General features: G+C 41.9%; 1 protein-coding gene across 1 annotated transcript in view; it reads right to left on the bottom strand.

Moving 5' to 3' along the window:
- Positions 1 to 5211: 5211 nt before the first annotated feature.
- The window catches only part of APMAP (adipocyte plasma membrane associated protein), a 36056-nt gene continuing 19485 nt past the window's right edge, over positions 5212 to 21782 (bottom strand). Inside the window, exons 3-9 of the mRNA XM_060248817.1 lie at positions 20968 to 21083; positions 16779 to 16871; positions 14550 to 14666; positions 10581 to 10755; positions 9597 to 9731; positions 9005 to 9197; positions 5212 to 6559 (exon numbers count right to left, since the gene is read on the bottom strand). Of these exons, the coding sequence (XP_060104800.1) occupies positions 6350 to 6559; positions 9005 to 9197; positions 9597 to 9731; positions 10581 to 10755; positions 14550 to 14666; positions 16779 to 16871; positions 20968 to 21083 (1039 nt within the window). The 3' untranslated portion in view covers positions 5212 to 6349. The remainder of the gene's footprint in view (positions 6560 to 9004; positions 9198 to 9596; positions 9732 to 10580; positions 10756 to 14549; positions 14667 to 16778; positions 16872 to 20967; positions 21084 to 21782) is intronic.

Below are 21782 nucleotides of genomic sequence, written 5' to 3'. Positions count from 1 at the left end.
GGGCTTTAAAGGTAATGACCAGCACCTTGTACCGAACTCGATAAAGTATTGGCAGCCAGTGCAGAACCTGAAGTCCCGGCTGAATGTGCTCCCATCCTGGGAGCCCCAATAACAACAGGCAGCGGCGTTCTGCACCAAATGCAATCTCCGGGTTCGGCACAGGGGCAGCCCCATGTAGAGGGCATTGCAGTAGTCCAACCTCGAGGTGACCGTTGCATGAATCACCGTTGCTAGATCGTCACGCTCCAGAAAGGGAGCCAGCTGCCTTGCCCGCCTAAGATGGAAAAATGTGGACTTGGCAGTGGCTGCTATCTGGGCCTCCATCATTAAGGAAGGCTCCAGTAGTACCCCCAAGCTCTTGACCCGCAATCAGCAGTGCACCGTCAAAAACTGGTAGGGGAATTTCCCTTCCCGGACCCCGACGACCCAAGCAAAGGACCTCTGTCTTCGCCGGATTTAGCCTCAGCCCGCTCAGCCTGAGCCACCCAGCCACGGCCTGTAACGCCCGGTCCAGATTTTCTGGGGCACAGACCGGCCGGCCATCCATAAGCAGATAGAGCTGGGTGTCATCAGCATACTGGTGACAACCCAGCCCATACCTTCGAGCAATCTGGGCGAGGGGACGCATATAGATGTTAAATAACATCGGGGAAAGAACCGCACCCTGAGGCACTCTGCAATCAAGCGTGTGCCTCTGGGACAGCTCGTCCCCAATAGCGACCCTCTGTCCCCGACCTTCAAGGAAAGAGGAAAGCCATTGTAAGGCCAACCCCTGAATCCCCGCGTCGGCGAGGCGGCGGGCCAGTAGCCGATGGTCGACCGCATCGAACGCTGCCGATAGGTCCAACAGCATCAGCACCGCTGAGCTGCCCCGATCCAGATGCCGTTGCAGGTCATCTACCAGGGCAACCAACACCGTCTCCGTCCCATGGCCCGGGCGAAAGCCGGACTGAAGGGGATCGAGGACGGAAGCATCATCCAGGAAAAATTTCCAAAAGAAGATAGAACTTTAATTTGGTACTTGCTCTCAGCTGCTAGGACATTTATTTATTTATTTTGTTCAATTTATATCCCGCCCTACCCCACCAAAGCAGGCTCAGGGCGGCTTACAACACAGAATGCTAACAGTAGATCAATTTAAAATACATTAATAATTTATACAGTAAAATACATAAAAATAGATAAAACACACATCAATATACTATGCTACCTCCTCCTTAAGTCGGTTCTTCAAGTATTCCAGTATTCAAATATTCTGATGTTCATAAGTTTGGATATTCAGGCATCCAGGTATCAGTCAGTTGTATGCCAACCGGAAGAGGGCTGTTTTACAGGCCCTGCGGAACTGTTCAAGATTACGCAGGGCCCTCACCTCCTCCGGGAGCTGGTTCCACCAACAGGGGGCTGCAATCGAAAAAGGCCCTGTCTCTGGTCGCTTTCAGACGGGCCTCCTTTGGCCCAGGGATTATGAGGAGGTTCTGAGCAGAGCTGGTTTGGTGTAGTGGTTAAGTGTGCGGACTCTTATCTGGGAGAACCGGGTTTGATTCCCCACTCCTCCACTTGCACCTGCTAGCATGGCCTTGGGTCAGCCATAGCTCTGGCAGAGGTTGTCCTTGAAAGGGCAGCTGCTGTGAGAGCCCTCTCCAGCCCCACCCACCTCACAGGGTGACTGTTGTGAGGAGGAAGGTAAAGGAGATTGTGAGACGCTCTGAGACTCTTCGGAGTGGAGGACGGGATATCCAATATCATCTTCTTCTTCAGCACTCTCTGGGGAACATGTGGGGAGAGACAGTCCCTAAGGTAGGCAGGTCCCAGGCCATAAAGGGCTTTAAAAGTCATAACCAGCACCTTGTACCAAACTCGGTATGTTATCGGCAGCCAATGCAGTCCCCGAAGCCCCGGCTGAATGTGCTCCCGTCTAGGGAGCCCTAACAACAGCCGGGCGACGGCATTCTGCACTAGCTGCAACTTCCGGGTTCGGCACAGGGGCAGCCCCATGTAGAGGGCATTGCAGTAGTCCAGCCTCGAGGTGACCGTTGCCTGGATCACTGTTGCCAGATCGCCGTTCTCCAGGAAAGGGGCCAACTGCCTTGCCCGCTTAAGGTGAAAAAATGCGGACTTGGCAGTCGCTGCTATCTGGGCCTCCATAGTTAGAGTAGGCTCCAATAGCACCCCCAGGCTCCTAACCCTGTGTGCCGCTGTCAGAGGCACACCGTCGAGGGCCGGTAAGGGAATCTCCCTCCCTGGCACGGCAACCCAAGCAAAGGACCTCTGTCTTCGCTGGATTTAGTTTCAGTCCGCTCAGCCTGAGCCATCTAGACAAGGCTTGCAACGCCAGGTCCAGGTTTTCTGGGACACAGGCAGAAAACCATAAGTAGATAGAGCTGGGTGTCATCAGTGTACTGGTGGCAACCCAGCCCATATCTCCGGGCAATCTGGGCAAGAGGGCGCATGTAGATGTTAAACAACATCGGGGAAAGTACTGCTCCCTGAGGGACCCCGCAATCAAGAGGGCGCCTCTGGGACAGTTCATTCCCAATCGCCACTCTTTGTCCCCGACCCTCGAGAAAAGAGGTAAGCCATTGTAAAGCCAACCCCTGAATACCCACATTGGCGAGACAGCAGGTCAGCAACCGATGGTCGACTGTACCGAACGCTGCCGATAGGTCTAACAACATCAGTACCACCGAGCTGCCTCAGTCCAGATGCCGCTGAAGATCATCCACCAGGGCAACCAGCACTGTCTCCGTCCCATGACCCGGGCGAAAGCCTGACTGATGGGAGTCGAAGGCGGAAGCATCCTCCAGGAAACTCTGTAGTTGCAATGCCACTGCCCTCTCAATGAATTTACCCAGAAAGGGTAAATTCGAGACCGGCCAATAGTGTGCCAATTCGGCCGGATCTAGTGTTGGTTTTTTCAAGAGGGGGCGGACCACTGCCTCCTTAAGAGGTGCTGGAAATTGCCCTTCCATCAGGGATCTATTTATGATATCCCATACAGGATACCTAAGCTCCCTCTGGCAGGTTTTAATAAGCCAGGAGGGGCAAGGGTCCGAATTGCAAGTTGTAAGGCGTGCAGACAAGAGGATCCTGTCAACTTCCTCCAGGCTGAGAACACTGAAACCATCCAAGACACAATCTGAAGACAGGCAAGGAGCCTCAGGTTCGCATACTGTCTCCAATATGGCAGGGGCGTCGCGGCGAAGCGACGCGACTTTATCTGCAAAAAAATTCGCAAAAGCCTCACAGCCGATTTCCAATAGACTAGCGTTTGGGCTGCCCTTTGGCAGCGTTATAAGAGTCCGAATTGTGTTAAACAATTGTGCCGGGCGCGAAGCTGCAGACACAATCTTAGCCACAAAGTATGTTTTCTTTGCGGCTTTGACTGCCATCTCATAGGACTTCATACACTCTCTATAAGATGCTCTAGTCGCTTCGTCTCAAGTACACCGACTCTCTAGTCATCTGAGTCTTCGCTTTAGTTCCATTGTATGCGCAGTTGTGGAAGCAAGAAAAAATACCAGAGAAATGGGATTGGATTGTAAAAGTTATGACATGGAGTGAAATGGACAAATTAACAAGAACCTTAAGAGACTATGATTTAGAAGTATTTAAGATGGAGTGGAAAAAGTTCAGAAGATACATAGAAAAAGAGTGGAAAATAAAAGGACATTGGACAATTTTTGATAATGACTAAGTACAAGAGGGAGAAGGATATTAATTTTGGTTCTTATTAATTAAGGGTACTTTTAATATTAAGATTTTAAGTATATAACACCGGCGGGGGTCAAGTACCGGGGGGGAGGAGTGGGTAGAAAGTAATATATGAGATAGATTAAAAAAAAGTAATGATGTAAGAAATCGAAATTTATTACGATTTTATTTTCGAAATTTATTTCGATTTATTTATTAAATCAAAATTGTTTGAAACGGAACTTGTATTTGTAGCTGGGATTTTTGGACCCAATGTGCATTACTTTGCACTTGGCCACATTGAATATCATTTGCCATGTTGACACCCACTCGCCCAGCCTCAACAGATCCCTTTGGAGTGCCTCACAATCCTCTCTTGTTCTCACCACCCTGAACAATTTAGTGTCATCTGCAAACTTAGCCACTTCACTGCTTACTCCCAACTCCAAATCATTAATGAACAAGTTAAAAACCATCGGACCCAGTACTGAGCCCTGCAGCACCCCACTGCTTACCATCCTCCACTGAAAAAATTGATCATTTATTCCCACTCTGTTTTCTATTAATTAGCCAGTTTTTGATCCACAAGAGGACTTGTCCTTTTACCCCATGACTCTGGAGCTTACTAAGGAGCCTTTGATGAGGAACTTTATCAAAAGCTTTCTGGAAGTCAAGGTAAACAACATCTATTGGGTCCCCTTTGTCCACATATTTGTTCACCCCCTCAAACAGGTTAGTGAGACAAGATCTTCCCTTACAGAACCCATGTTGAGTCTTCCTCAATAACTTTTGTTCATCACTGTGCCTACTAATTCTCTCTGATAACGGTTTCCACCAATTTTCCAGGTATTGAAGTCAGACTGATTGGCATGTAATTTCTCAGATCTCCTCTTGAACTCTGGAACCAGTGAATCCTAGACCAACACATCCTTCTCTTCTTGTTGGACAAGATATAATTTACAGTCTCTTCTTTTATTCCCCATTCCGACAGCAACCCCTTCCCCCCCCCCCAGTATCTTTGTTGTTGTTGTTCAGTTGCACAGTCGAGCCAGACTCTTTGCGACCCCATGGACAAAGTCACGCCAGGCCCTCCTGTCTTTCACCATCTTCCGAAGTAGGATCTTTACACAGAAGTATCTTACAAGTATCTTTACACAGAAATAAATTGTGTGCTAGCTTCCTCTGGGTGTATATGACATTCTGCTTAGTTCTGAATTGGCTCTCTCTACTTTATTATGTCCCTTTTATTTTCAATAAAGTGTATTATTTAAATGTTTTTTGCCTCCAGACATTCCTAGGAATACAGGGATAGGTTTGACTCATGTGTACATAGGCTTAAAGGTTCCAAAACCAATACAAACTGCTTAAGGTGCACTTATCCCCCATATGCCAGCAATACATTTTCATTTTTAAAAAATATCACCTGTGCTTTTTGTTTATATGACAAGAATCCAGAGCATTTTGCTTTCAGCAGAATCCCTGATACCTTTGAACAAGACAAACGTAGGACACTACAAGGTGATATAGTCATTTAATTTTGTTCTAATTGGCAAACTGTAACAAAGCTTTCCACTGTTTGTTTCAATCCTTTAAACACCACCCAGTTATAAATCAATAAATCTGCTCAGATTTTTACTCACTCATAAAAATCTCATATATTTAAATCCTTCTGAAGTCTTTTCATCTTGAAATACCCTGAACTCTTCACATTACAATAGAAGCACTTAATGCTGTGTCAGTGCTATAAAAGAAAGTATACTTGTAGAGAGGACTTGCTGCTTATATGCTTGAAAAAGTAATTTCACACAGGCATATTTAATGCTGTACAAATGCAACTTCTGGCCAGATACTACAGAATAGTATGATACAGTATGCCCATCAGTCTTACCAATTCAAGGTTGGTTTCCCACACTGTCTCAGTCTTATTGGGTCTAAGCAAGTTAGTTAATCACTGACAAAATTGTTGAAAGCCCAGGAATGTCCTCATTTCTTAAAATGGCAATCTCGACTTTCCTCAAAGTTACCTGCATCTATTGATCATTCTAAGATGATATTTTTAGTCTTAAGAAGTCTCATGAAGGAGCTATCTCATGTCTTTAAACTTACCGTGCAAATAGTAGTGCTAAAAAGAGATGGATATGCACTTGTCAAGTTCATTAATATATCTATAAATGCACTGTAAGGTATTATAACATGCATGTTTGGAAATTCATGTTCAGATAGATTCAAACAGGAAATATTTACATGCAAGACTATCTAAGACTAGCAGTTTGAATTCAAGGATTTATATCCAGCACATTTGGAAGTATGGAAGTTGACAACAGTTTAGTGGAAGCAGCTTCTAAAGGTTATTAGATGAATATATTTCATGAGGTAATTTTGTTTTTACCATCTAAGTAAAGATGCCACAAAATGGGCACAATCTACCACAAATTTCTGCACTAGACCCATTGACTTGAATGGGAAATATACAAAACCATGGTGGATTGTGTCCATCAGTTTTAAAATGGCATGCTTAAAAATAAGACATGGTCTCACTTAGTACCCTGTAAAATAGTACTGTGCTTTCATTCTTCATCCATGGCCAAATCTGTGATTAATATGTTCCCCTTCCACAGCAATTCGATGCATCAGTGCTATTTCTTCTGACTCAGAGTTAGACATCCTTAAGGTTCAGTCTGCAAATAAAGGGCGATCGGAAGGAACCCAAGTAAAGATGTCCATTGTGTTCATGTGCTTCGCTTATGTATGTGGCCACCATTCCATCGGGATCATGTAAGCTTCTTCTGTAGGATCCAGTTTCACTTAGTTCTACAACAAGGCTGTACTTGGGCACAAATTTCATCACTGTTTCTTGGCTCAGCAGCTGAAACAGAACAATTATTTTTGTCTTAGCCATGAGAATCACAAATGCACACATCTGAGCTAACAGTCAAGTTGTAACTTATTATTCCAAAAGAGATTCACAAATATAGGTTTTTAAGCATTCAAGAGATGCTCCACCACCCAAATCTACTCTAGTAAAGGAAAGCACTTGATTTCAGTGGCAGAGTTAAGCATTTCCTCCAGTCACTTCCACTGAAATTAACATAGCACAGTAACTAAAACCTTTTCACATTATTTATTTTATATTATGCCCTCCCCTGAAGGGATCAGGGCAGTACACAACATTCAACAAGTACGTATTATAATCAATAATTAAATTCAGTTTAAGCAATTTAACAATTTAAGACAGTACATGCAGTAAAACTAATCCAAGTGGTGTTTGATACCAAGTTATACCCTTTCTCATGGAGGAGGATGGGGGGGAGTAACAGAGGCCAGCCTCACTGCTAAACTGTTGCTGTCCTGAAATTGTTCAGGGTGGTGAGAACCAGAGAGGATTGTGAGGAACTCCAAAGGGATCTGTTGAGGCTGGGTGAGTGGGCGTCAACGTGGCAGATGTGGTTCAATGTGGCCAAGTGCAAAGTAATGCACATTGGGGCCAAGAATCCCAGCTACAAATACAAGTTGATGGGGTGTGAACTGGCAGAGACTGACCAAGAGAGAGATCTTGGGGTCATGGTAGATAACTCACTGAAAATGTCAAGACAGTGTGCGTTTGCAATAAAAAAGGCCAATGCCATGCTGGGAATTATTAGGAAGGGAATTGAAAACAAATCAGCCAGTATCATAATTTCCCTGTATAAATCAATGGTGCGGTCTCATTTGGAGTACTGTGTGCAGTTCTGGTCGCCGCACCTCAAAAAGGATATTATAGCATTGGAGAAAGTCCAGAGAAGGGCAACTAGAATGATTAAAGGGCTGGAGCACTTTCCCTATGAAGAAAGGTTGAAACGCTTGGGACTCTTTAGCTTGGAGAAACGTCGACTGCGGGGTGACATGATAAGAGGTTTACAAGATAATGCATGGGATGGAGAAAGTAGAGAAAGAAGTACTTTTCTCCCTTTCTCACAATACAAGAACTCGTGGGCATTCGATGAAATTGCTGAGCAGACAGGTTAAAACGGATAAAAGGAAGTACTTCTTCACCCAAAGGGTGATTAACACGTGGAATTCACTGCCACAGGAGGTGGCGGCGGCCACAAGTATAGCCACCTTCAAGAAGGGTTTAGATAAAAATATGGCGCACAGGTCCATCAGTGGCTATTAGCCACAGTGTATGTGTGTATATAAAATTTTTTGCCACTGTGTGACACAGAGTGTTGGACTTGATGGGCCGTTGGCCTGATCCAACATGGTTTCTCTTATGTTCTTATGTTCTTATGTCCTCAACCATAGGCCTAGCGGAATATCTCTGTCTTACAAACCCTGTAGAACTGTACCAAATACCACAGGACATGGATGTCACTAGGCAGAAAGTTCCACCAGGCCAGCACCAGAGCCACAAAGGCCCTTGCTCTGGTTGAGGTCAGCTGGATGTCTTTTGGGCCAGGGATCATGAGATTTTGTTCCCCAGAGTATAACACTCTTTGGGGGGTATGCCTGAAAAGGTAGTCTCAAAGGTATGTTGGCCCCAGAGCAAATTATCTTGGAAAGAAATCTATTGCAGGTATGACTTTCTTAGTTTGCCTATGCAACAATGGATTACTTAATATCATAGTACAGTTGATGTCTGAGACCTTTAGCTGAAACCTGCTTTGTTCATGGGAGATTTGGAAAGCAAACTGCATAATGTGCCATTGATGCAGCTGAAACATATAACCAACTATTGTTCTGGAATCTGTCATGATCGCACGTGAATTGCAGCAAACTGTTTTCCAATTTGGCAGTTCCATAAAGTGCTCCAAAACATCACAGCAGTTTTTGGAACACTTACTGTAGAATCTCAAAAGAATGCCATTGTTCTATGTGTTATAAGTCATATTCAAGTGAATCATTTTAAAGTTTAGCAGACGGATTGGGAATAAAGTGATTACTAGCCCTCTGATATAGAAAACAGGTTAATAAATGCACTTCTCAGATCATGCCCTAAATTGTTCTCCTTTTCAAAAAAGAAAAGAAAAAAATCTTAGTGATAAAGCATGCATACATTTATGTTAAAAATAAATGCCTTTGCCTCCAAATTAATGTTCACAAAAATAAAAAGAGAAGGTTTCATATGTTAATCATAACAAAAGTGATCACCATGCCTAAGATATATGGTACAAAGAGGATAGAGATTTAAATTACACAATTATTATTAACTGCACTACTGGTGAACAAGAGCTTACCCCATACAGTGAGCTTAGATGTGGAAAATGGGATTACCCTTGAGCTTATTCTAACTGGAGAAGACTATATGTAGAACACTATAAGAATACTTTTTTACCTTAAATATTATTCTTTTAATCCATGGTTTTTCAGATAAGAAATCCAGCATAGAAAACCCAGGATTGGCCCGAACAGCTGACATAGCCACCCAATAACCTCCAGAGCTACTTAAACGTATATTGTCTGGAAAGCCAGGCATATTTTCAACAAACATATCTTCTCCACCTTTCATTAGGCCAGATACATAATATCTGAAAAGTTAAAGAAACAAAGCACAACATCTTACAGACTGCAACTTGACAAGAAGCATCCCTTACATTCATCAAGTTGGCAGTATTTATTTAGAACTGTATATTTATATAGCGCATACAACTAAATGTACAACAATATGCTCTCTGCAAAGGGAAATGCAAGAAGGCCACTTATAAAGCACTGTGATTTCAAGAGGCTTACTATTTTCCAAGAATCGCAACTAAATGCAAATCAAAATGCTCCCAAGCTCAGTCCGTCTGACAAACCACCAAACATGCCCCCTTCTCTACAAACCTTGTATGAAACTTATTAAAAATATAGATGGGACCAAATATTTAATTAACACCCTCCATAAATAACCATGTAACAGGCAGCAGCATCAGAAGTGTTGTACCTACCTCCGTATTCTTGCCATAGTAGTTTCAGCCACCAATACAAAGTCTTCAGATGGAGACAGCTGGACTCCATTTGGGAATCTGAGGCCCCCCATCAAAACTTTCACTTCTTTTGTCACTGTGTCATATTCAAACAAGCTAAGGGCACAGGCATTAACAAGGAAAAACTATATTATGATCCATGACATTTTGTACTGCCTACCCTCCCAGACTGCAAAACACCAGAGAACAACACTAATCCAGCATGACATTTTGTTAATTTTATGAATCAGAGTGCAAAACTTAAAAGTAGGGATGGGCACAAATCTCATAATAAACCTAATTTTGTGATTAACATAGCTGGTTTGTAGTTCGTGAACCAAGATTCCTACCTACCCATGATCCTTTACATAGTTTTCGGAGTTTTGTGGGGGTTTGTGGTGGGAAGCAGAGGGAGAACAAGAGGGATTGCTGAAATAGCTTGCATCCATTTCAGTGTAACAACGGGTCTGATGCACCCATCAGCTGCTAGGCTGAAATACATGCAAGCCTTTTCAGTGATCCCTTTCACTCCACCCCGCCCCCCCGCCACACACACACTTACAAGCATTCCCTTTAAATGGCTTTTGTAAGCTGTGTGTAAGTGAAGTCTAAGCAGTAAGTTCACCTGGAAGTAGTGAAATCACTGCTTGGACTTCAACCACATGCAGCACCACTTGCAAAAACCATTTAAAAGGGAACATTCCCTTTAAATGGTTTTTGCAAGCAGGTGCCACACATGAGTGAAGTCCAACTGGAAAGTGAATAACCAATAAATACACAAAAATAAATACAAGAGAATAATCAACGAAACACATAAGGGCTATAACCAAGGATTTCATTGGAAATTCCATAGCAGGCAATCACAACCATACAGAAAAAATCATTCCAAAAGTAATATTCTTGCAGTAATAATATTTCGAAATCAGCACAGTTTTCTTTTAGAATTTTATGACTGGAAGTACTTACCGCCCATCATCCGTAGCCTCCATGATTAATAAGCAATAGTCTTTTCTGTGCCATTTACTGCTGGAGTCTGTAAAATAAATTTTCCTTCCATCTCGAGTAACTGTAAGATCATTCACAAAAGACAACTTCTTCCCCTCAATGGGAACCTTGGAAGACACAAGTCGTTGCACTTCCCCTGATCACAGAAAGAAAACCATTTTAACCACATAGTTTACTCTTCTAAGATGAATTCTGATATTGCATTAAAATACTACTTTTTCATTTATAAACTGAGTTCTCCATTCATACACATTTTTAAAAAATGGTGGTGGTGGGGCACGGCACCGCAGAAGGGGGTGGCAGGCAGTGAGTCTGCCTGGAGTGCCATGCGCCCTAGGGCCAGCCCTGCACCTAAGAGATTTGTTAGATAGGGAATGATGAGGAGAAGAGCACTTGAAAGATCTTCAAAGTTGTGCAGATTTTGAGAGCTGGGGTAGTGCAGAGGCTTGGATGTGGGAATCCAAGTTCCAGAGACAAAGCGTGCTTTCAATTAACAGGCTGTGCAAGGGCCACATCCCATACAATGGGACTAATTACTGAAACATGAAAGCATCAGCTGCATGATCACAAACTTCCCCTATCTCCTCCCCAACCTGGCAATTGATAGACTGGAAGCAATACATTAATTCACAACCTTGTGGATATGTAAAGTGCTGTCAAGTCACAGCCAACTTACAGTGACCCCCTAGCAATGGTCTTTCAAGGAAACTGAGAAAAAGAGGTGGTTTGCCATTGCCTTCTTCTGAAGTTGTCTCCCTTGAGTGTCATCATACAGCCAACGTAGTTTTAAATTTAAGGTTAGGTTTGAACCCTTTGGGGTTTTTTTTTTCAATATTTAGCCAATTTTTAAATTCTAGAATTCAACAGAAGGGCAAGATTTCTTTTTAATAATAAAACACTGACCACATTATGTATCAGAAAATTGCCTTACTGCAATACCATCTTTTTTTATATGCAGTACTGAATTTATTTGCACCTGTAGTCATAATAGAGTTGCCAGATCACCATGTGATACGCTGGGAATTTTGGGGTTGGGGCAAGAAACTTATGTGATGTTGTACGACGTGTTGATGTCATGTCAGAACAAAAACCCCACATGTGACAACAGGTAACATTCTGGATTTCTCCCAGAACTCTAAGGGGATATTCCAGAGGTTAGCTGATGTGCTAAACATCATGTACAAGTTTTTGCTTGAATTAATGGAACGTTATTTCCAGCCCCTACTTCCCAGTGCTCCTGCCAGCCCAGGAGCAGGGGCTGGTGGAAATGCCAGACTGACAAGGGATTAAGGTTAGGTCAATATTTTTAAAAAAGAATCGATTTAAGAAAATCAAAACACAGTTCTAATTATACTTCAACTACCAACATTTTAAAATGGATATTTCATATTCAGTATCAGTCATTAAAAAGTTAGGAGAACTATTAAGTTTTTCTGAAGCTTACTCTGGCTTCAGGGGTAGCCAATGAAAAGTTAAATTACTACTCTCTATTTGAACATCAGAAAGTGCACTATTGGCAGAAACAACATGTACTTAAATCTGTTTATTAATAGAGTTTTTGCTGATGCTCTGGCCCTGAAACACTATATCGTTTAGCCTCCGGGTAACCTAACTGCAGTCCTACGTACACTTCTTTGGAACTTATATGTGAATCAAAGGGAGATGGGCTACAAATGGGGTCAGTATTAAGGAATGTGAAATTTAATTTGTTCAGGAATAATCTGGAATCAACAGTGAGCAATATAGTGGCCAAATATGCAGATGACACTGGTTAAGGTGGTGAAAACCAAAGGACATTGTGAAGAGCTCCAACAGGATTTCTCTGGACTGGGCGAAGGAGCAATAATATGACAAAGGGATTGACTGCACACAGGTGTACAATGATGCACGTTAAGAGAAAAAAATCCTCAACTGGGGCCTAACGTAATGGTGGGTAACTCCACACAACAATAATTAAAACAGGGCAAAACCTGTTTTATTTATTGGCTGAAAAACTGAAAATGTGGCAGCTGGTATCTTGATGCCCTGGAGTGGCTGCATTTGGAATATTGTGTAGTTTTCTGGTGATCCCATTTCAGCACTGGAACAGGTATAGAAAAAGGCAACCCAAATGATCAAAGCATTGAAACCTTTCCTTGAAGGAAAGAATAAAAAATTGGGGGTTCCCCCCCCCAAAAAAAAATGAATATATGAAGCTGCCTTATACTGAATCAGACCCTCGGTCCATCAAAGTCAGTATTGTCTTCTCAGACGGGCAGCGGCTCTCCAGGGTCTCAAGCTGAGGTTTTTCACACCTATTTGCCTGGACCCTTTTTTGGAGATGCCAGGGATTGAACCTGGGACCTTCTGCTTCCCAAGCAGATGCTCTACCACTGAGCCACCGTCCCTCCCCTTTTTGAAAAACAAGAGGGAAAACATTCTGGAACCTGCAACACTTTTTCACATGAATTTACTTGAGGAACTCACTGTCAACAATGATAACCAGTAACAATAAGTTGTTTTAAAAAGATTATTAGATAGGTCCATCAATGGTTGTTAACCATGATGATTAAACGGAACCTCTGAATACCAGGTGTGTGTGGGAGGGACAACAACAGGAAATGGCTTTAGCCTCTGCATCCCTTTTGTAGGCTTTTCTGAACATCAGGTGATCTATGGAGGATGCAGGACACTCTGGCTAGGCTTTCACATTCTGAAGATGTCTTCAGAGAACACAAAATACTAGACAGGATTTTGTTGGGTGCTTTAGGATACAGCAAGGTTGCATTGTTGGGATAATTAAGACCATCAACAGCTTATAGCCAAGCAGCTCCATTAACCAGAGTGATAGAAATAGCACAGCTCTCAAGTCAGATTGTTGTCTGAATTTACTTTTCTTAAGGGTCAACATTTTTACAATTATAAAAACATTTTGATTAACAGGAAACAATGGTCTTCCCAATCTTCAACAAGCATAGTGACCTTAGCTCTGAGGCTTGCTCCATTAAGGGGACAATTTTCCCCAATCCCCCTTCTTCCTGCAACCTCCCATGATGCATAGCATTTTGATCAAGAGGGTCGTGACCGATGCTCCCTCTAAGCTGTGTAGTCTTTTGAACAAAAATTCTGCTTTGTGAGCAACTGGCATTAAAGTTGTGAGCTACTACATACATTAGTTTGCTCTGGGGCCATTTTTCCTGAGTTAAGACAAAAATGTGTGATCCAGAGGCTAAAAACTGTGAGCTAGCTCACATTACCTCATTTTAGAGGGAACACTGATCCTGACCCATCAAGAGCTTTTCGATACAATAAAATTGTTTACATAGTATGTTCAGTGCATTTGCAAGTTAAAGTGAAGAACATTATCTTGAGTATGTCTGGGTGATTATCATAGAATCATAGAGTTGGAAGGGACCTCTAGGGTCATCTAGTCCAACCCCCTGCACAATGCAGGAAACTCGCAACACCTCCCCCTAAATTCACAGGATCTTCATTGCTGTCAGATGGCCACCTAACCTCTGTTTAAAAACCTCCAAGGAAGGAGAGCCCACCACTTCCCGAGGAAGCCTGTTCCACTGAGAAAGTGCTCTAACAGTCAGGAAGTTCTTTCTAATGTTGAGCCGGAAACGCTCTTTTTTTTAATATCAACCCATTGGTTCTGGTCCTACCTACTGGGGCCACAGAAAACAATTCCACACCATAAAACATGTTTGCTTATTTCTTAAAAATAGGATTTTTAGCAGAAGAGATCATGTTTAATCTTTCCAAATTAGCTAGCCAGTTTAAGAGGGAAACCAGAAATACTTTCTAGTGTACTTTGCCATTTTCCAAAGGAATAACAAGCATTCCATGAAAGCAATATGAGATTACAGAAAGAATTTTGGACAAAGAATCACAAAATCAAACAGACTCTCAAAGGTTGTAAGTTTACTAATGAAGAAAAAAGTCTACCTGAGGATGGAAAAATTTCAAAGATTCCATAGTAGGCATCTGCCACAAAAAGGGTGTTCTTTGGTCCCACACGGATTCCAAGAGGTCGACCACATGTGACTTCATCTCCACCAGTTCCTTTTAAGAAACAAGAAGTTCAAAACAGCTTGCATATAAACATTAAATTTTGCTTCAGAAAATAAAGTCAACAGTATTTAACCTTAGAAAGAGAATTAAAAAAGCAAAAGGCAGGATTTTGGAAGAACACTTAGCAACAAAGCTTTTGTTTACAAACTCAGTGAAGTATTCACACCTACAAACTGCCTGCTGATGTGTGCTTTTACTCCTGGTTAACATAAGTTATTCTTTCTTCACAAATGAATCAGCTGACACTTAAAGCTGTAAATTCACAGTGCCCTCTACTGCCTGTTCTAAAAACTGGCTTCGACAGCAGCAACCAAGGAGAAGTACTAAAGCCTGATGTTCTTAATTTTCATCTTTCTTCAAGCTACCCATTGTCAGTGGTACCACATTTATTCAAATACAGAATGACTTCCAGAAGATTAATTCCCTTCATGTCAGTAATCATCTTGCTTCATATTTACTGAATTCACAAGGCATGGTAGAAGAAAAGCACAAGCACAACCATGTCATAAGTAAGCTTCACTTAAGAATGTTTTTCCTCTGCTTTGCAGAACAGCATTTCTCGAATGAATAATGATAGTTACCTGACTCACTCTGCAATAGACAAAGAAGCTATACCTCTGGCATCCTAATCTTTTAGGCATATCCATATGTGAGAATGACAACATCAACATCAACTAAAAAAACAGACAGCTATGCAGGAAAACCAATTAAAGAATCAAAGGACGAATACTATTAAAGAAATTATGCTGTACTTCATTCTATACCAGATGTGAATGCAAAGCTAGACACTAGAAGGGATACTACTGACTTTTCCATGTGAGTTAATGATATCCCAGTTTTTCTAGTGTTAAATTTTCCTACATTATAAAGTAACAGATTGAGAGGCATATTATTTGACACATTAGATAGGGAAAGTGATAGTCATAGTGATGTCAAAAGACAATGATAAATGCAATCGCACAACATATCTGTTCCAGGCTCAACTGTATATAATTGAGTGGTTCCCAAACCCAGTCAGAACCCAAATGGAAACTGAAATTTTCTCACAAGGCCCAGACTGAAAAGCTTTCTGTGTCTCTAGGAGGCCTCCTCAGAATTGCTGTTTCCAGACAGGAGGGGGGAGGGAGACTAGGCCCAAAGCCTGCCTCCAGTTAAATACAGGCCTAAAATGGTGTTTCTCCACAGAGGATAAGCCTATCAGTGGCTACTAGCCATGGGTTAGTTAAGGAAACCTCCATAGCACTGGAATTTGGAGCCTGCTGGGGACAGCATTGAGTTCTCTGCCCAAATTACTGTGTCTTCCTGGGAATATAGTTTGTCTTTGTATGAAACAGGATGTTGGATTAGATGAACCATTGGCCTGATTCAGCAGGGTGCTTATGTGCAAAGATAAGAAGACAGTCCCACTTCATAAAGTTTGAGAACTAGTGGTATACTACTAATTTCAAATCTGTAATACAATAAGAACTCATTGGCTTGGATCCTTCCATCTATGAAATGCCATTTTTCTGTCTCTACACTCCTGTTAAAGCCTGAAACATCCCTCAAATGCTGCTCCTAAAAGATGAAAGCCCCCCAGAAATAGCTTGGAGGGGGAATAAGAGGACTGCTGCCAAAGGGGAGAATTGACGAAAATCTCACTGTGTCTTACAAAAACACAGATTCTGCTGTGGGCAGAAATTTTAGCTGGGGTCTAATCCATAATGGTTAAAATTCTTATATACAAATGAATCTTGCAGTTCTCCTTGCCTTTTGACCTTTAATTTCTCCCCCTGCCCTCCTTATATGTAGATATCCATGGATGACACATTGTATAGAACTGATGACATGGGTCTCATCCATGAAAGCTTATATCACATTGTATCTGTTAGACAAGGTGCCACAAGATTCCATTGTGGTTGTCATGCAGCTCAGCTTCCCTCTAATAAAAAGCAGAAGTGCGTATTTTCACAAAGTTAGCTACACAATCTATAAGAAAGAGTGGTCAATGTCCAGGAAGAGATAAAAGAAAAGGACAGAACAATACTAAAAAGCAACTGGCTAATCACTATAAGATACAGCTAAAGTTATAAGTAACTGTCAAAACAAGTTGTATCCTTTTACCACAGGGACCATGACCAAGTCGAGCAATAGTTTGGATTTGCCCATCTTCAATCTTCAGAATTTTCCCATCAGCAGTACCAGTGAACAGAACATCTGAAAAAGACAAGTCCTATAATGAGCCTGGCTACAGGATTTACTATGTATAACAACTTCAAATTATGCAGGAATGTCAAACTGCACACTGAATGATCTGTCTATTTCTGATTAGATCTGAATTCTACATAATTACATTCAGGGCTTTTTTTGTAGCAGGAACTCCTTTGCATATTAGGCCACACACACCCTGATGTAGCCAATCCTTCTGGAGCTTACAGTAGGCCCTTGTACTAAGAGCCTACTAAGACAAATTTGTAATACCAGCAAAGACATATTTCACCAGATACGAAATTACATTCTCATATTGTCCTGATTAACATAGCTGTGTTGCACAATCTACATTAAATTCCACATGGTTTGTAGAATAAATGTATTTTATAGGCCTTCTTTCATTAGTTAGCATGTTAGCTTAAATTAGCTATAGGTCACAGAACCTACTTATGACATCTTGTAACAAACATTTTTTAATTCCCATTGTTCTAATGCATAGTGAGCATCCTTTAGAAATTATTCAACTAGCACCAGCCAGCTCTGTTAATAGTGTACGTTTATCTGCCAGCATAAATCCCAGGAAACAGGATGCTAATGCTGAAATTAACCTGTATCAAATCATCACTGTTTGCAAAAGTATCATTTGAATGCACAGAGAATCACCATGAAAAAGACAACTGCAACAAAAACACAGATTCTCACTGTGGTGAACCAGTCAGGGTCAGCTAGGGAGGGTAACCACTATAAATTTTTCCCCAGTCACCTTCCCTCAGTCCCTCAGGCACACTCACAGAAATCCTGTCAGAAATAATAAAAACTAAGTTTCAGACTGTTTTAAATTCAAAAACCAAAAAAGAATATTTATTGGTTCACAAAAGGTAATGGACAGGGGTAAAATAATATTAATTAGTTGATCAATAACAAATCAGTTGGCAGCAAATGGTTATTAAAATAATCACTTTCTAAGCAACAGAGATTTATCAGGCTGAGGTTATATCAAAACGATAAACAGGCTTTAGAACTATACAAAAACCTTGGACAGGCAGGCAGTGCTTACTGGGCACTAGAAACGCTTTGCAGACATGATGGTATTGCCCTATGCTCTGGCTTCTCAAATCATAAAAATAATAAACTGGCATTCACTCTTTTCCACACACACTGAGGACTCCTGACTTGTGCCAGATAACTTTTCCCTCACAAACATACATACTAGCTCACCGGACTCACACCTTTTGAGTGCTCTAACCAGCCCCTCAACTCTGTGTGTCTCAGTCCCAGCTGATTTCTAATCCAACTCTTGGGATTCCTTTCTAGCCACAAGAATCCAGTCCTCCCTTCAGAGTGGTTGAGTGTTCTGTTTAACTAGGAATCTGCCTTGTGCTGACAGAACTCCTCACAGAGAGTTTTGGGGAGGGACGGTGGCTCAGTGGTAGAGCATCTGCTTGGGAAGCAGAAGGTCCCAGGTTCAATCCCTGGCATCTCCAAAAAAGGGTCCAGGCAAATAGGTGTGAAAAGCCTCAGCTTGAGACCCTGGAGAGCCGCTGCCAGTCTGAGAAGACAATACTGACTTTGATGGACCAAAGGTCTGATTCAGTATAAGGCAGCTTCATAATGTCAGGCGTGGGTTCACTGAAGCTCACAAGTAAGCAGACTTAGTATTTGAAACAAAGTTGTGTTTATTGGACACTTCAGAGTTACTCCAGCTTGGCAGGCATTGGAACTGATGGAGATCAGTTCGAATCATTGATATTTAACATTCTACTTCAAAGCATGGCCTCTACCCCCCATTTCCCAAAACAAAAGGTTGCTTTTGCATGTGAGAATTTTGTCAGCGTTCCCCTTATCTTTTTCAGTTGGTGGTTACATTTTCCCGGAGGCAACGTCCTTGTTGCCTCTAGGGGGGAGGTGAGAATCTGGCACATACTCTCTACTTCAAAGAGGCCTTGGCAACCTTTGATATTCCTGGGAAGCTACTCTCTACTCTCCCCCCTCCCACCTCACTACCCCCAGCCCCTGTGTTAGTTAGCATATGTACTATTAATCAATATGGTTAGTCATCAGCATTGGCAATAGTATTAATGAACAGAGCCTGACACATATGTTCATATGTTTGCCTAACAGAAGGTGCCTGGCTGTGACCCCCTTCTGACCAAGAACTCTCTCACTGACAGAAGCTTTGATTCACTTCTGTCTCCCAAAGGAACTCAGCCCCACTGGCTGTTCTCAGCTCCTTTCCAGTTGCTTCACACAGCAACTCTTCAGCTTCAGTACCCAGTCTCTACTCCACTGTTCAGTACACAAGCTCCAACTCTAGACTAAAACTCTGAGGCGTTTTTTCCTTCTGCAAGCCCCTTCAATTCGCTACATTGTCGTTTCCATAGCTGCAGCCCAGCCCATCGTTGCAAGGCTGTTCCCAGCTTCCAGGCTAATTTGCCTGAGTCCATTACACTCACATATACATTCTATATAAGTTCTTAGTACCTTGTGACGTATGAACTTCTCAGATCTGGATTCAGTGAGGATACTTTTTTTGCATGTGATTTTGGCAAAAGATTTAAAAATCTGATTCATTAGATTTATTTTAGGTAGAATAGGAATATCATACATTCTTATCTATTGGCTTTTACATATGCCAATATGATTTGTGTTTACTTTAACAATCTTCGATCTCCCTTTGTCATGTTTAGTTAGATTACTTTTAAAACAAGTTTTAACTAAAACACTGAGTGTTCATTGGCTGGGAAAGCAAGATATTCACATCAGATCTCGGAAGCTAAGCAGGGTTGGCCCTGGGTAGTATTTGGATGGAGACCTCCAAGGAATACAAGGATCCTGACACAGACGCAGGCAATGGCAAAACACCTCTGAATGTCTCTGGCCTTGAAAACACCATGGGATAGCCACAAGTCAGCTGTGACTTGACAGCACTTCCCACCACCAAATTTTTCAGCCCTTGTCAGCACCTCCTGGCTATTTCAGAGAGAATTTGAAACAGATACTGAGGAGTCCCCAGGTTGGACTGCAGTGAATCCTGTGGGCCTACAACTCTTCTGATTGTAGGGCAGGTCTGGTCTGCAGCTGATGAGCCGACATTGAGGGATCTGGCATAGTACAGACAATTTTCTTCAAAAAGTTCTCTTAGCAATGTGCTGATAGACAGTCTCAGTTCTCTACTCCATTTCCCTGGCCTTCATTCCCTGCCTAGGACTCCAAAAAGCCATCTCATCTGCTCCATCTTGGAGCTGCCTTAGGAGGAACCTTAGGTCACAGCAGAGAAGAGATAGTTATCTGAAGCATCTTGCCTCAGCCAGAACAGAAGCCAATGAGAGGATTATTAAGTGGCTTGAGAGAGGAGTGGATGGATTAGTAGAACAAAAGCCAGAGGAGAATGTACAGGAAGCAAAAAAGGCTAAAAGGGAGGTCTAGTATAAAGAGTTCTTGAACAACTCTGCACTCATATTCTAGGCAGGAAATGAACTGAAGTGTGGGAGACCTCCACCAGTGCCTCTTTGACTCATGTTAAGATACCCTTCCCCTAAGAATGAGAAAGACCTCTGCACTGGACTCTGGAAACCAATGACATTTGATATAGCCCTGTATTGTCTTCATTAACCAAATATCTGATTATGCTCCTAGAAGCTTCATAAATTCAAAATAAAGGGGTCATCTAATACAAAACTCTTAACTGAAATGCACTAATATTCTTATAATGCACTAAAATGCAGCTGATTTCAATTTAATGTAGTTTCTTTTTTATTCAACTTTTAAAATGTGCAGTTATTTGAGAAACCTTCAAATCACATAGCAATTTAGATAGATACTAAAAGAACACTAATAGTGAGTTATGCTTATACCAAATTAACTAACGGAATTATGGCCACTTATTCTTACTAAGAATCATTTGGAGAAAACAAAATGTCCAGAAAAGCTAAAGATGTTTTGTAAGGCTCAGGGGACTGCTGTGGGAAAAGAAGGTCTAGTTATGTGCCTGCCTTGTAATCCTTGGAATCATAATTCAGAATGCAAGCATTAATAAGGTCCTTAAGCGTGAAGCAATCAAATAAATAGCTAGTTGAAATCCTCACTGATTCTCTGTTCTTACCACCAATATTTACAATGGACTCTGGTCCAACAAGCTGGTTTTCAAACAGCCTTTCTGCTTTTCGGAGCTTGAAGTTTGGCTCTAATGCACCAGATAAGGGAGGCGGTTCTTTGAAGCTGGAAAAGAGGAAAATTCATGAGTCTGCTGAGTGTATAGAGTACTCTCAAGCAACAAGTGGGACATTTTTCCCCATGAAGATAGATCCAGGTGGGCAGCCATATTCTACTGAAGCAGTAGAATAGGTTCTGAGTCCAGTGGCACCTTTAAGATCAATAAAAGTTTACTCAAGGTATGTGTTTTTGTGTGTAAGCTTGCTATTGTTATTTAGTCTTTGCATATGTCAAAACATCTTAAGTTTGTATGCTACTTTGCTGTTCATCTATGTAGAGACATCTGCCTCTGTGTGTGTGAGTGAGTGAGTGAGATAGAGAAATATGTTATGTTCCATTTCTATGTATCTGAAGATGTGCGAGTGCACTAGAAAGCTAATACCCTGAATAAAGTTTTGTTGATCTTAATGATGTCACTGGACAAAAAAATGTTTTTCCAGTGTGCCAAACAAGTTGCAAGCATCAGATGTGATTTCAAAACTGCATGCTTTGTTTTCCTAAATGGCAATTGTTTACTGGTTAATATGTGGGTGCATCATCTTTAGGAACAGAGCACCAGCAGCTTGAAGCAAGTTTACACAGGGGGGTCCTTAACCTTTAATAACTGAAATATCTGTTTAATTACACATTGCCATTCCTGGAGAATAGAGAACTGTTTGAGTAAACATCAGCACACAGATGTCAATGTGTGCCACATCACACCAT

The sequence above is a fragment of the Heteronotia binoei genome, chromosome 1 (genome assembly GCF_032191835.1).
Source record: "Heteronotia binoei isolate CCM8104 ecotype False Entrance Well chromosome 1, APGP_CSIRO_Hbin_v1, whole genome shotgun sequence".
Taxonomy (NCBI): domain Eukaryota; kingdom Metazoa; phylum Chordata; class Lepidosauria; order Squamata; family Gekkonidae; genus Heteronotia; species Heteronotia binoei.
This window is presented reverse-complemented; position numbering and strand designations above follow the sequence as displayed.